Raw genomic sequence first — 14,351 nt, 5'->3', positions numbered from 1 at the left:
CAACGATAAGGCCAAGCCAAATGCAGAGTGAGAAAATCTCCATGGTTGAGGAGGCTGGGAACAACTAACAACCAAAGTAAATATTTGGCAGTGAAGAGCTCTTGGACCTTCCAGAGGACCCTCTCTCGGTGAAGCCTGTGGGTGTTTAATAGATTAAGGGGCTATGATGCTATTGTTGACTGAAAGTTCCCGCTCTCTAAACATGACTTCTCTTTGCCTTACGAGGTTTGCACTTAAATGAAGAGTCCTCTGCAAACGTATCCACTCGAGCTATACGTTACACACATACAGTAATCTGTTTGTGTTTGTCAACCTTTATGTTCACATTGTAATAGCCATTACTTGAGACTCTTCACTGTGGATCGGTTGCGTTAATAATTGTTATTTCCATGTTTGTAATCAGGATTATCTTTAAACATGGTGCTTCACCTTTTCACGATTCGAGTGTCATGAGAGTTAATTTGATTTTCAACGTTGTCTTTTTATTTTATTTTTAGGCTGTTTTATTTATTTTGATTGACGTGCGTAAAGAAGAGAAAGACAATTTGACAGATGTGTTGGCTGTCATGTTTGTATGCCATATAGCCAACTCATAAAGGTCAGTGACTTTGTTTGACAGTGGAAACGGAAAGGTTTTTGATTCATTTGGAATCACATATGTAATATTGTTGTGAACTATAGACTTGGCGGTAGTAGACGTTAGAGCAGTAGTAGATAGTGGCCCAGATCCCATTCAGCTCCATTCAAAACCATGACAACAAGGAACAAGCTCGGATTTATCCTAGGAAGTTAAAGGACATTGTACTGGGGCGTCAATCACGTATTATTGCAGGACTGAACAAATGCAAAATCTTGACTGGAACAAATGCTTCCAACGGGTCTCGGACGCGGGGCTACATTTTCTCCCTTTGTTCTCCGCCTCTGGTTGGCATGTATTTGTGTTCCCTCACGTCCGACCACCCAGGACGACTGGGGAGGCATGTCCACTCTCCTCGGTAGGGCAGGCGCTGTCACCAAGGCACGCACAGAGGAGGCTATCGCCAGCCTGGTATGGGAGCTGCTCGACTGACCTGCCTTACGCACCTAACTGAAGTGCGGGAGGAGAGACAGCATCAGCCAGAACTCTCTTGCAGTCTCCAAACACATTAGCTCAAATAAGACGAGATTTACGCCATGCATTTGATATTTCTATGACACACTCTCCCTTACCCCAGGAAAATGAATATGATAACAAAAAAGAAATGCGTTTTAACTGCTAATGCACCTGTTTCACCTTATATCCAAGCCTCTTCAGTGTCAATATCTTGAAATCGAATATAGGGGACCCCTCATGTAGGCACCCCTCATGTACACCCCTCATGTCATTGTTGCATGGAAGATATACTCGCCTGTTCTGTAAAACACACACACACACACACACACACACACACACACACACACGCACGCACGCACGCACACACACACACACACACACACACACACACACACACACACACACACACACACACACACACACACACACACACACACACATACATTTAACCTATTAGCTTATTATTTTAGTTCACATCAGTCACTACTGCACCTAGGCGAGATGGCCATTGGTTGGTAATTAGCACAAGTCGTCTCTCGAAGCGTTGAGGTTCTCAGAGCGCGTAATCGTTAAATTAGTTAAAATTAGCCTATGGTAATTTAGGAGGCCTGCTCCTCTTATATATTTTACAGATATATCTTACATATATGTAGAGGGGAAAAACATGACGCCAGAAAATACAGTATTTGAAGATGAAGGCATTCTTATATTCCCTTAACGTGTCGAAAAACAAAACACAATTGGTATCTCTTTTTTTTATCTTCATGGACATGCATAAGACTGTTTAAATATTTTCAAAATACCTGCAATTGGTGGGCTGCACAACCATAAATAAATTAGCTAAACCAACTCAGGCCATCACACTAATTGCTCACTTTGTATCCAAATATTCGACATGTTATTTTGGCGGGGGGAGTGACGGGGTGGGCTCTGTTGTCACTTGCCACCCAAGACGTGATTCAGCTGCAACAATTACCATTATCTGTTTCCCACTTTCACGATACGGGACGAATCTGTAATGATGACGAGTGTTTCCTTCAGCTATTGTTGAAGTAACGGGTTATTCTTCTGCGCGTTCACACCTACCATCATTGGATAACAGCACTCGACTCATTCAGGTACTTAGCATCCCGAGGAGAGGAGACTCTTTATAAGCGGTCTGTGTTTGCTGCGTGAAGTGCTGTTTATATAAACACTGAGCCCCGTGTACACACGGGTATTCTAGGTCGTGTTTGACAGCGCGCGCCTCGCTTTTCCTTGAGTGGATACACCGTTTTTTCTCTTCATCCTCCCTTGGACGTTTTATTTGCATATAGTTTACGCACAGGGATTCGATTTTCCGGACGCAATGGCTGTTTCTACAAAGTTCAGTTTTTCCGTCAGGAGCATCTTGGATTTGCCTGAGCATGATGCCGACACGGTCCCTCAGCCCTCTCCGGTCCCCTCCTGCTCCAGCTCATCTTACTCGTCCTGGATGGACAGTGACCGGAGTCGTTGTAAGTCCTCCTGACTTGGCGTTGACGTCTGCATGCGTACATAGCTGTTAAGAGGATATTGTTTAAATTAATATAAAAATATGTCTACAAGATGTAGCCTAATATATAGGCTAAAAGAGGATGTAAAATAAAAAAGAGAAGATTTGTGATGGTTGGGTGAATTTTGGGGTAGTGTCTATTGTCCCTCCTGCACAATACGTCTAATCTGCAATTAGTATTTGTATTTCTTGTATTGATGATTTTTCATTTAGGCCTGATGTGTTCTTGTCTGTTCATTATAACTTACACCTACTGTTTCCAATGTACAGCTTCAGATGAAAGCAGCTTGGAGACCTCCCCAGACTCAACCAAGCCAGAGGACACATCCATGGATACCGAGGATACCGAGAAGAAGCAGAAGAAGCGCCGGGTGCTGTTCTCCAAGGCCCAGAGCTTCGAGCTCGAGAGGCGCTTCCGCCAGCAGCGGTACCTGTCAGCGCCGGAGCGCGAGCGGCTGGCCCACCTCCTCGGCTTGACACCGACCCAGGTGAAGATCTGGTTTCAGAACCACAGGTACAAAATGAAGAGAGCGCGAGCAGAGGGGCCACAGGACACTGACCAACCTCCAATGCTACGCAGAGTCGTTGTGCCGATTTTGGTTCGGGATGGAAAACCATACCAGACCTGTATCATTGACACGGAAAAAGGGGGCTACATGGCACCGAACGCATCCCAAGCGACACACTTCAGTTTGGGTTATCAGTCTTTTCAGCAACCCTCACCGTTTGCTTTGCCTCCCCGCTACCAGCACTTTTCCAGCCCGGCAGCCTCCAGACACACCTTTGCTTGGCGAGACTTTATGAATGATTCAGTTCAATTCAGCTCTTTTAAGTGACTATTAACATTAAAGCCCTACCAGAGGACAATGCGCAGGTTCACTTAAAATCGCATGAAATGTTCTCTGAATTCCAGTACCAATGTTTTGAGCTACTTAAAATGTTAAACACACTGCATGAAAAGTATTTTGCACATATTTTATTTTGGTATTTTATTATCTGTTTTGAACGATACTATTAGTGAGTTTTGCGATGAGCATATGAAATTCTCCTCCAATATGAAGTGTTTATCCTATAGGATAGATATGTTTTGTATGTGTTTACTTACTATGTCCCCATCGACGATATGTCCATATCGATTTGTTAAAATGTCAAACCTAGAGCTGTGGTATTTGACAAACGTCTGCAAGGACAAATTGATAGGGCTATACTTCAGGATGTTATTGAAATGTGTGTTTTCACTTTTGGCTGAAATAGAATCGTTATGCAAATCCAATTGTTTATAGTAAATGTTTTGTGCTTTGAATAATTAATAAATGTAGTTTATCATAAACTGTTTTGCACTCATCGTCGATTTGTTTCCACCGCCAAATGGAAGGACCCAGGTTACACATCGAACTTCTGTCAGTATTTAGGTATGATCAGACATAGTTGCATCTTGGTATAGTTGGGATGATATAATTATTTCTAGAAGAAAGGCTATAGCTAAATGCTTTAGAATATGTATTGATATGTAAACGCACACCAAGAAATAGGCTTCTGTAATGTTAAAACTACTTTAAAAAACTACAGCTGAGCACACAACACTCTAAAAAGAATGGATTTAGCTGAACATAACAATACAGGGTAAACATTCGACTAAACAGCTCACTCTCTCTCACTTCCTATGTCTTTAAACAAAAAGCTTTGTTACTTTGGCCAAACTCTCACAATACAGTGTATTCTACAATACACTTAAAAGTTAAACAAATTCATGCTCTATGGGGACTTAAACCAGATACTGTTGGTCTGAGTTACTATACAATACTGTTACCGCAAAAATTATGCATTTTATGTTTTCGATAAATCAGAGAGGAGTTACCTATTCGGCTTAATACATAATTATAATATTAACATGGCAGGGGATGGAGTTAATTGCAGGGGCAATTAACAATGTATAGACGTTGTGATGTCTCGATGCACTTGCATCTTTGCATCGAATACTTTTGATTTAATTTAGTTTGTGCTATGGGCCTATTGTCTCAGTTTCTGCCGGGTATAGCCTAATTATCTTGCTATAAGCAACCATGAAAAGCGTACTTTTTATTTGGAAACGTTTTAGACACTTTGAAACATTTATAGAATGGTGTACACAATGTGTATAATGAGTATAATGTATAATTGTTGTCATAGCAAAGTTGGCTATGGCGAAGAACTTGTCGCTCTGTATCATTCCCTTGATTGAAGTGAAATATGTCGCGGGGGCTGGGAGGGATGTGAGATGAAGCTTCACGCTTTCACAGCCACTATGATGTTGTTTGCTCGTCCTGCGACCCTGTAGCGCATCGTCGCTGTCACCTGGTCTTTTGTCCCTCTTGCTTGGGCCACCTTGTATCACATATGGAGGGGCCTGGCCAAAGCCCTCCGCTCGCTGCATCTCCCCTTAAACACTTTTTGTGTGTGTGTGTCTCCCTTTGAATGGACCATTGTCCTCTCCCCAAAAGGGACCTAGACAAAATCCTTAGTGTTTCAATTCTCGTGATGTTTAATCAGTCCCTGCGACAAATTTATGAGGTTTAACACCACAATGGTGTTTTAGAGTATCGTGGGTTTTAAGGGTGACAAAGACGGGCTTTTAGAGGTTGCCATTGGTTTTTTAAGTTGGTTGGAAGAACTCTGAATAGGATGGGTTCGATATTCCCCATCCCTAGGTTTCCTCCCCCTGACTAGCCTTGAATTGGGCCTTTTTAGAAGTTAGACTTGCATTTGAAGATGAAAATGTAATATTGAAAAGTATAAACTTTATTTTGAATTTCGTTCAATATAACGAACGAACGTCAGTTGTTTTGGAATACACACTTTTCTAACATGAAATTGTTATCAGTATATTTTCTTAAACTGAATTATTCTATAATTTCATAGTCCATATCGATACAAGTTGATATCAAAAGTTGTGTTCTCACCTTTGTCTTCTCACAACATTCTCAATTGTTTCACTCTCATTTATTTTCAATATAAGCTTGAAGCATGCTATCAGTTGCATTAATTAATCTAGATCCAATATGGACTTAAGCAATAGCCGTATTAAATCCTGCCAATGACCCACTGTTTTATCGAACAATGTGAATTCCTCCACTATTTTGGTAACCTGTTTTTCACTTAAGGTAGGAGGCCTGAACTGCAGAGTCAGAGAAGAAAGTCAAGGACGGCACCCACCCCCGTGTTGAAATAGTTACTGAGCAGGACAGGTGAAGAGTCTGGAGGAAGTCAACAGCACATTTCAAAAGTATACAATAGACCATAGTGTATTGATCAGTATAGGTCACCAACCCTGGTCATGCCAGGCTTTCCTTCGAGCCCAACACTATTACACCTGATTGATAATCAATATCGTGTTTATTAGTTAAATCAAGTGTGCTAATGCTGGAACTGGAACTGAGATACGGTCTTCATAACGAATTAGAGTTCATTAGCATTTCCTAGACTAACCATTAAGTGCAACATATTATAAAAAGGGAAATTCTATAAAATATTAATCCCTTGCCTTCACATGCCTGTTGTATTATGGCTGTCACACTGGAGCTCAGTTCAAAGAATTTGCTATACGATGGACCTGTGTCATCCTTGCGTGAACTTGTAGCCTATTGGTTTGCATCGCTGACCCCATCTTGGAGGAGATGGATTGCCAGCGTGGGGATGCCCGCCGACGTGCGCATGCGCATTCGAGTTTTGTTGATGTTGGTCTGCTATATCACCGCTAGATGTCAGGATAACACAATACTATTGGTTTTCTAAATCAACAACCCCGTTTGTTGAGATCACAATTCATTCATTACAGAATAAGGCTCATTGTTTAATTCCGGTGTAGAAAGCATAGAAACAAACGTTTTATATGTTATATTAGGCCTAGACTAGCCTATTTCATTCTCAATAGGCTATAACTAATTGGATTGGGGTCATCATAAATGTAAAATATGTAAAGAAATTAAGGTTGTAAGGTTAAACCTCCAATTCTAAATATTTGGTGATTCATTAAATGTAGCTATACATCATATATTTCCCGAAAGTTGTTTTCAGTAGTATGATTCCCCACGATCGTTTGACAATTTGAACCCGGAACAAAGGCTCGGTGTCCCCTTCACGCGCCACTTCAAAGTCTCCTCATTATTCTGAGGAATTAGCAGGAGCATTTGGACTAATTAACGTTAATTGGCCATAATAGCCGTGTTCCAGTTCAGAAAAGAGGTCCTGATTTAGATAATTAAGAATGCCTTTTGAAATTCTGTAATTAAGGAAGGCATGTACGCTAGAGGAAACACGTTATAATTCAAATTGCCTATAATTGCATGTATGTCGCGCACTGAATTATGGTGCGCATGTTGTCGAGAAATTATTTATTGAGAATACGAACAGATATGAGATTATATTGTCTCCGCAAAAATTGCTATCCTATGAATTCCAAGGATATGGAATAGAGCACATCATGTATAGTTTCTTGGATGCCATGGATTCTATCCAGCGTACACACAGACCGAGAGAGCTAAACGTATAGCACCACCATATTTAGGAGCCCCAAACAAACGTTACCAAGTGTGCAATGCACTGTAAAAATGCCACAACACATTGTTGATTTTTAAAAGGCTTCATTGCATACACATCAGAGGACACTTATACTAGTACCCCATACTGGCCTATGAAATGATTTATCTATTGACAAAAATGGCTACATTGAGTTAATATAGATTCCCTCATTACGCACCAAACAAATCTGGTAAGTATAACATTCTGACGGCTCCAGAGACATGGATATAATGCATATGCTACTTTGTGATATTTAGCTACGCTATTCAACAGCACGGCTCAAGTGCCCCACGCAGGCCTATAGCCATGTGTACATTTCCATATTTTTTATGTGACTATTTTATGCTCTATGCCTATATGCGTAAAAGACCATTTCGTATCGTCGCCACCAGAAGACGCTGTCATGCATAAAGCAGGACTAGTGTATATCTATGATAGGTTTGATTCCTAATATAATATCATCTACTATTAAGACTGCATACAGGTAGGACAAAACCTTTTAAATTGCAGACAACTAGTTTAATATATGAATATCTCAAAAGTTAGTTTACGACTATAGGCCTGTCATGTCAATGATATCTGACTTCACACTTGTGAAACTTGTTGAAATGTTGCAGGCCTATAAAACAACCACAAAGACTACCAATGAATTTCCTCAACAGTTTATTTATCCGTTTCATATAGTCTTACTTTAATATATTACGCCTGTTTAGTTACGAAAACTGTTGGTGATTCTAATGAAACGATTGCAGTATTTAATAATGTAAACTGTAAGAAGCAGTGGTGGTGGTGGTGATGGTATAGCCTAAGGCCTCATAGTAAGCCTGGCTGCTGCTCTATTAATACGATTAGGCCGACGAGTAATAGTATAATGTATGATGATGATGATGATGGTTATTATTATTATTATTATTATTATTATTAATAATAATAATAATAATTTAAAAAATAGTAATAATAATGGAAGCACTATAGTTAGAACAATAACAACAAGAATGGTGATGGAATAATAACAATAACAAAACACGACAGATTAATATGATTGACCAATTACCATATATAATATTATTATTATTATTATTGATTATGTTTGTATTATTATATCGTGGTTGCTATTGTACCATGCTACTACACAACTAACACCACAGCCTGTATTGGTATAACAACAAAACACAAAACATTGATGCTTCAATTAACCAGATAACAGAAAAACATGTAATCTTTTCCCCCTAAAATGATGTTGTTATTAGAGAAAAAGACCCCTTTGACATAGGCTCACGGAAATTCGAATTATGCTAAGTCAGGACCGTGGCCTGTAGTGTAATTTTTCATTGAAAGGTGAGGAGGAAAACAAAAACGCTTTTTTACCTTTACGTAGAAATTACGCATGATTGAGTGAGACCATTAGGGCTTCTTGAGCATAAGGGCGAGATGCGACTGAGGGCTACCTGGCGTGGTGCTGCAGAAGGGTAGTAGCCTACTTGAGCGCCGTTGACTTTACCTGAGATCCCTTTTCCCTGAGCACATTTAATTTCTTATGGGTTTCTGTGACGAGTGCATCTGAATTTTGGCGACACGCTGCCTGCGTCCAATGATATCAATAGAAAAGAGATTAATCATTTACGCAGCCACTTAACACACTGATGTGTATTTATTTACTTATCCGTCAATTTTCCTCCCTGGTCGCAAGTGCACTTTTGCATGTGTGAGTACGATGGCATAATGCAAACACGCCTGCAATCACCAGAAGCCTCTTATGGCCATTAAAAGTCAGTAGTTCAACTGAAGCTTTCAGGAACGGAGTGGTTCTCCAACTCTCAAGTCCGTCTCGGCCTCCTTTCATCAAGAGGTCCTCGTAAACATCACTACAGTTAATAAAGTGTATTGTGGTTGTACTGAAAACCACTTGGTCACTGCTGTATGTTTATCCACGACAACATGACAATAACGGACAACTACTGCTATATAGATTAGGTCCTACACTTCAGTTCCACTACAAATAATACACATATATGTTCGGACTTTGGTTATGAGTTGGTGGGAGGGGAGCTCATGTAGCCTGCCAACACGTAAGTTAAATTATGCTTGGGTGCAAGGAGGATAGAGCTGCTTTGTATTGTTGCCCTAGTTGCTGATGCCCCGCCTCTGATGGTAGCCTTAAACCTGGCACCCAGCTAAAACAAACGAAAGCCAGTACCGAGCTCCCACTCAATCCAATTAAGGCGGACTTCAGGCGCTCTCGTAGCCTACGTGTTCATCTAGCAGGATCGACGTTGAGACAACAGGAACAGAGGGGCTTTGACCAACAAAAAAAAACAGAAGGAGAGATTGCCTTGCCTTCTAATTTCTCCCTCTCCAGCCTCAGAACAATGTCGATGAGCCCTAAGCATACGACTCCTTTTTCTGTTTCCGATATCTTGAGTCCTCTTGAGGAGAGCTACAAGAAAGTAAGTATGGAGAATAACAACTTGGGGGCACCTCTTACATCATACCGTCAGCCGCAGGTCTCTCAGGCGGCGATGCAGCAACACCACATGGGCCATAATGGAACAATGTCCGCGGCTTACCACATGACTGCGGCAGGGGTGTCTCAGCTATCCCACAGCGCGATGGGGGGCTACTGTAACGGCAACCTGGGCAACATGAGCGACCTTCCCCCCTACCAGGACGGCATGAGGGGCAGCGCCACGGCCCCCGGCTGGTACGGAGCCAATCCAGATCCACGTTTCTCTACAAGTAAGTACCATGGGCACTTGTGAAATTAATGCGGGCATGTGAGCAGCTTTTAGTAGCCCATCATCACAGGTGCAACGAAATGAAAATTGATAATGACATTGCTTCAGGTGTTCAGGCTATTTATAAGCCTAGCCACAATGTTCTGTAACTTTATTGCCGTTTTATAACATTTGTTGTTTAACAGTCGTTACCAATAGGAATATGTTTCTAAAACAGTCTTTACCCTTGATCATTTTGCTGTTTACTTCCCAAAATGTAGGCTAGATGTGACAAAAAAGGTCTCTCAAAATATCAAAATACACCTGTTGACTTTAAGTGGAAACAATGGATGGCATCACTCACCTGCTAGTTCAATGGTACTTTAGGCCGTTAGACTAATACTATTATGTTTTAAGGCAGTAATTTATCAGAAACCAAGGGAAACGTTATCAAATAAAAACCTGATATTTCGCATCAAGCCACAATCCGTAATTTGTGAAGCCGTTTTTAATATTTAAATACATGATCAATTGATTATTGAAGAATATTATTTCGTTGCCTCATGAGATTTAATACACCTGTTTTACCCATTATAACCCAAAATATGAAGCTGTTTTACTCCAATGTTTACGAACAACATGAATGTAAACAAACACTGTACAGCTTCAAAATGTGTTTAAACTTCCATGTTGATGTCAGTCCTCAATTTGAGAGTAAGACTTTTTGCCATCCCAACCCTCAGCATTGTGTGGCGGGGCTGACAAGTAATTGTTTTTAGAATTAGGCCTAAAGATTGTATCTTAAACGTATTGGTTAAACTTACAGTTTAGAACCATAACTGGTTCATAATATTAATCTTCAAGTCAAATGGTTGCTGATATTATTCTGATTATGATGATTAGACTATTATTATAATTATTGTAATTATTACTGTGGTTGTGGTCATTATTATTGTCATCGTCATCATCATCATCATCATCATCATCGTCAATTCATTGACCTTTTTCTGCTTTCAGTCTCACGCTTCATGGGCTCTTCCTCGGGAATGAATATGGGCAGCATGGGAAGTCTCGGTTCCCTAGCGGATGTTGGAAAAGGCATGGGCCCGCTATCGAGCACCCCAAGAAGGAAGAGGCGAGTGTTGTTCTCTCAAGCTCAGGTCTACGAGCTCGAGCGACGATTCAAACAGCAGAAATATCTTTCTGCGCCGGAAAGAGAGCACCTGGCGAGTATGATCCACCTCACTCCTACCCAAGTCAAGATTTGGTTTCAAAATCACCGGTACAAAATGAAGAGACAAGCTAAAGACAAAGTGTCCCAGCAGCATATGCAGCAGGAGAGTGGCTCCTGTCAGCAACAGCAGCAGTCCCCCCGGCGAGTGGCCGTGCCAGTGTTGGTGAAAGACGGGAAGCCATGCCAAGGCAGTACCCACACACCAACCCCTTCAGGGCAGACCCATCACCAGCAAGGCGGCAATGTAATGATTCTGTCCAATAACAGTTCGGCCCTGGGGCAACATCAAACCCAGCAGGTGGGCAGCGCAGGTCACTCTCCAGATTTAGTGCAGCACTCCGCCGGCAGCCCGCCTTCTCTCCAGAGCCAGGTGGCCGGCCTTTCTCACCTGAACCCGTCGAGTGCAGAGTACGGAACAGCCTTGCAGTGTTCGGCTCTGTTATATGGCAGGACATGGTGACAACAAGAATAAAAAAAACATACGGTTGTTACGACTTTTGCAGCTGTAAGTCAACAAAAACACTTTGTGTGAATTTGAATAACACCATGTGCATTGGTTGCCGCTTTTCTGAAAATGTAATTGACTCTTTTGGAAAGACTGTTGGATGTGCTGGTGTTAGCAAGAGGGTTATCGAGACGGAAGTTTATTATCAGGATATGCGAGTTCAAACCTCACTCGGAAGGTGGAATTATTTATGTAAATGATACTGAGAACATAGCCTGCATCATCAGATGTCATACTCCTGTCTGTGCGTCAGTTGGGATAAAGACACGATGACAGTCCCACTAGAAACGGGGGACTCTGTGGGATGCTTTTCAACTTTTTCACAGATGGCTCTGGTTTATAATAGAATTTAATGTAAGACGTAGCTTGTATATTTCTGTAAAAGGTTTGAATTGACTATATAGTTTTTAGCAATCTGTAGGCTAGTAAAAGTTTTTATCGCTATTGATGGTTTGTTGTGTTGAGTTACATCGGTATTTGTACGTTTTATTTACATGTAACTTATATAGATATTTGACTGAAATACAGCCAAACAATCCTATTAATAAATTATGGAAATTAAATTCAGATCCCTTTATTGAAATTGAGTGTATGTTTTTTTTAAAGAGAAGTAAGGGCTAAGGAGAGACCCTCTAATAATTTAGAATAGATTGAATAGGCTAACTATTATTCCTGTTGTTATTCGGCTTGTATTCTGATGATGATGATGATGATGATGATTATTATTATTATCACCGCAGCCAATGGCCTATAGCCTTCAAAATGCGGAGAATAGTTTAGGCCAATATCTTAAAGATGACACTAAATGTTTAAGATGAGAGAAAAAAAGAATTTGCTTTCTCACAAAAAATTGCGAGCAACGCCAGGGTTGATGTGGTTTATGGTTCGTGGCTAATTGTGTAGCTACATGCTATCTGGGGATCACAGAGTAAACTCGGCCTTTGTGTGCGTTTGGCGTCTCTTTGCGTATAGGCCGGTGCCCGCTCGTCTATTTCTCTTTTTGGTGAGGGTGAGTCAGTAAGGTGAGGTCTCCACTCTTTTAACACTGGAGATCAAACAAACGCTGCTCAAAGGACGCTTATCCATCAAATCCCTGACCAAACAACTATTCTTCTCAAATAACTTCGCAAGACAAATTCTCCGCGCTTATCAGAGGTACGTTTATCAATAATCAGTTAGTGAATTGAAAGGAACATATAATGAAAATAAGAATTCATTGTTTACACATTGATAAGTTACATACGGATCTAAAGTCTACACAAAGTTTTGCTTTTTAATATATGATTTTAATGTAGGCTATACAACTGCTAGACAAAACGCAAATTATTTTTTGTCCCAGTCAGCGACCTGAATCACACAGAAGCCGACAGACACACCGCGTCCTGCAGTTCCAGTATAATGTAGGCCAATTTATCTATGGGATGGAGATCTCAATCTTTAATACTATTTTGACTGCGTGAATGCATGTCATGCGCGTAAAAGTGTCATTTATATGCAATGGAAAGCGAAAATGGAAATGCAAAGCGATTTTTTCCTTCGTAATTGATATGAGAAGGTTTTGAACTACTCCAGAAAATAAATTGCTCATTCCAAATTAATTGTGTGAGAGATTATTGTTATCGGGCAAGGGCCAGGGCGTGAGAGGATAACATCACTGTGAGATCTCTTTGGTAATCTATATCACCTGCAGTGATCGAGAAGGCGTCATGCTATATTACCTTTCTAGTTGTAGCCTTAAACTCCTTTTTCGTAATTTTGATATGTTTGTCTCTGCCACGACAATAACCAAGTCATACTTCCACATTTTGACTCAAAGCTCTCGCCTGACTATAGGCAATAGTATAGTCTACTCTTGGCTATACCGACATCTTCAAATCTGTCTTTATCAAAATACGTTTTATATAAGACTGCCATTTAAATAGGAATATCCTAGGACACGAGGACAGCTTGCACGTGTTTGTTTCACTTTAGGTTATTCACAGGTAGTGCCTATGCATGCATAGTGGGCTCAGATGTTGTACCGTTTGTTGCTTTTTTGAGTTGGCACAATAAGGTCGACTTGGCCAATATTATTTGATTTAAAATCTAATATATAAAGCCGTTATATTATTGGGACGTAGAATTAGTAAGCAGACTGTACAATTGATTGTACTAAATAAAGACCTCTACTAGGAGCCTTTCTTTTGAACGTAAAACTCTCAGCGTTTCAGCAAGCCTTTCTTATAGCCCAACTTGTGATGGACGCTTTAGATCTAGAGCTACATTTTCAACGAATACTGTGCCTTTTGACATGAGGAATATTATAGGAAATTATGCTATTGTGTCCTTATGTTGTTATTTGGTTAAGACATTCAATTAGTTAAGATATATAAAATAGGCCTAATGCACATTCGAAGTTAAGTTGACTGAAATAGACTACCGAATATATGCATAGCAAAAATATCTGTGGCATCTATAGATTGCATTCAAAATACATTATTCGTATGACATCCCAATTAAATGCTTTGGTGCACTCAACAGCTTCACTAAGGACGCCAAGGTTTTTGCCATGGTGTCCGGACCTTTATGACAGGAGGATGTGCACTTGCCCTGAAACGGGATTGAAGACATACCCTGGACGGTTGTCCCTCAACCCGCTACACATGAAGGTAGCAACGGTTGGATAATTGCCATTGACGAAAGAAAGCTAATCGCGTTGAAGTTTGCGTGCGAGC

The 14,351-nt window shown here is 40.6% G+C and overlaps 2 protein-coding genes across 2 annotated transcripts; both read left to right on the top strand.

Moving 5' to 3' along the window:
- Window positions 1-2,441: 2,441 nt before the first annotated feature.
- Window positions 2,442-3,463, top strand: nkx2.9 (NK2 transcription factor related, locus 9; the record flags this gene model as incomplete). Its single annotated transcript, XM_080550373.1, has 2 exons — window positions 2,442-2,589; window positions 2,898-3,463. The coding sequence occupies 2 exons, from the start codon at window positions 2,442-2,444 to the stop codon at window positions 3,461-3,463; spliced, it is 714 nt and encodes a 237-aa protein (XP_080406499.1).
- A 6,090-nt stretch (window positions 3,464-9,553) lies between these two features.
- Window positions 9,554-11,592, top strand: nkx2.1 (NK2 homeobox 1; the record flags this gene model as incomplete). The annotated part of the gene is made up of 2 exons (XM_080536004.1): window positions 9,554-9,920; window positions 10,916-11,592. The coding sequence occupies 2 exons, from the start codon at window positions 9,554-9,556 to the stop codon at window positions 11,590-11,592; spliced, it is 1,044 nt and encodes a 347-aa protein (XP_080392130.1).
- Between the last annotated feature and the right edge of the window lie 2,759 nt (window positions 11,593-14,351).

The sequence above is a fragment of the Nansenia antarctica genome (genome assembly GCF_963989245.1).
Source record: "Nansenia antarctica genome assembly, chromosome: 1".
NCBI classification, from domain to species: Eukaryota; Metazoa; Chordata; class Actinopteri; order Argentiniformes; family Microstomatidae; genus Nansenia; species Nansenia antarctica.
The sequence above is the reverse complement of the archived record's forward strand: the minus strand, read 5'-3'. Positions and strand labels throughout refer to the sequence as shown.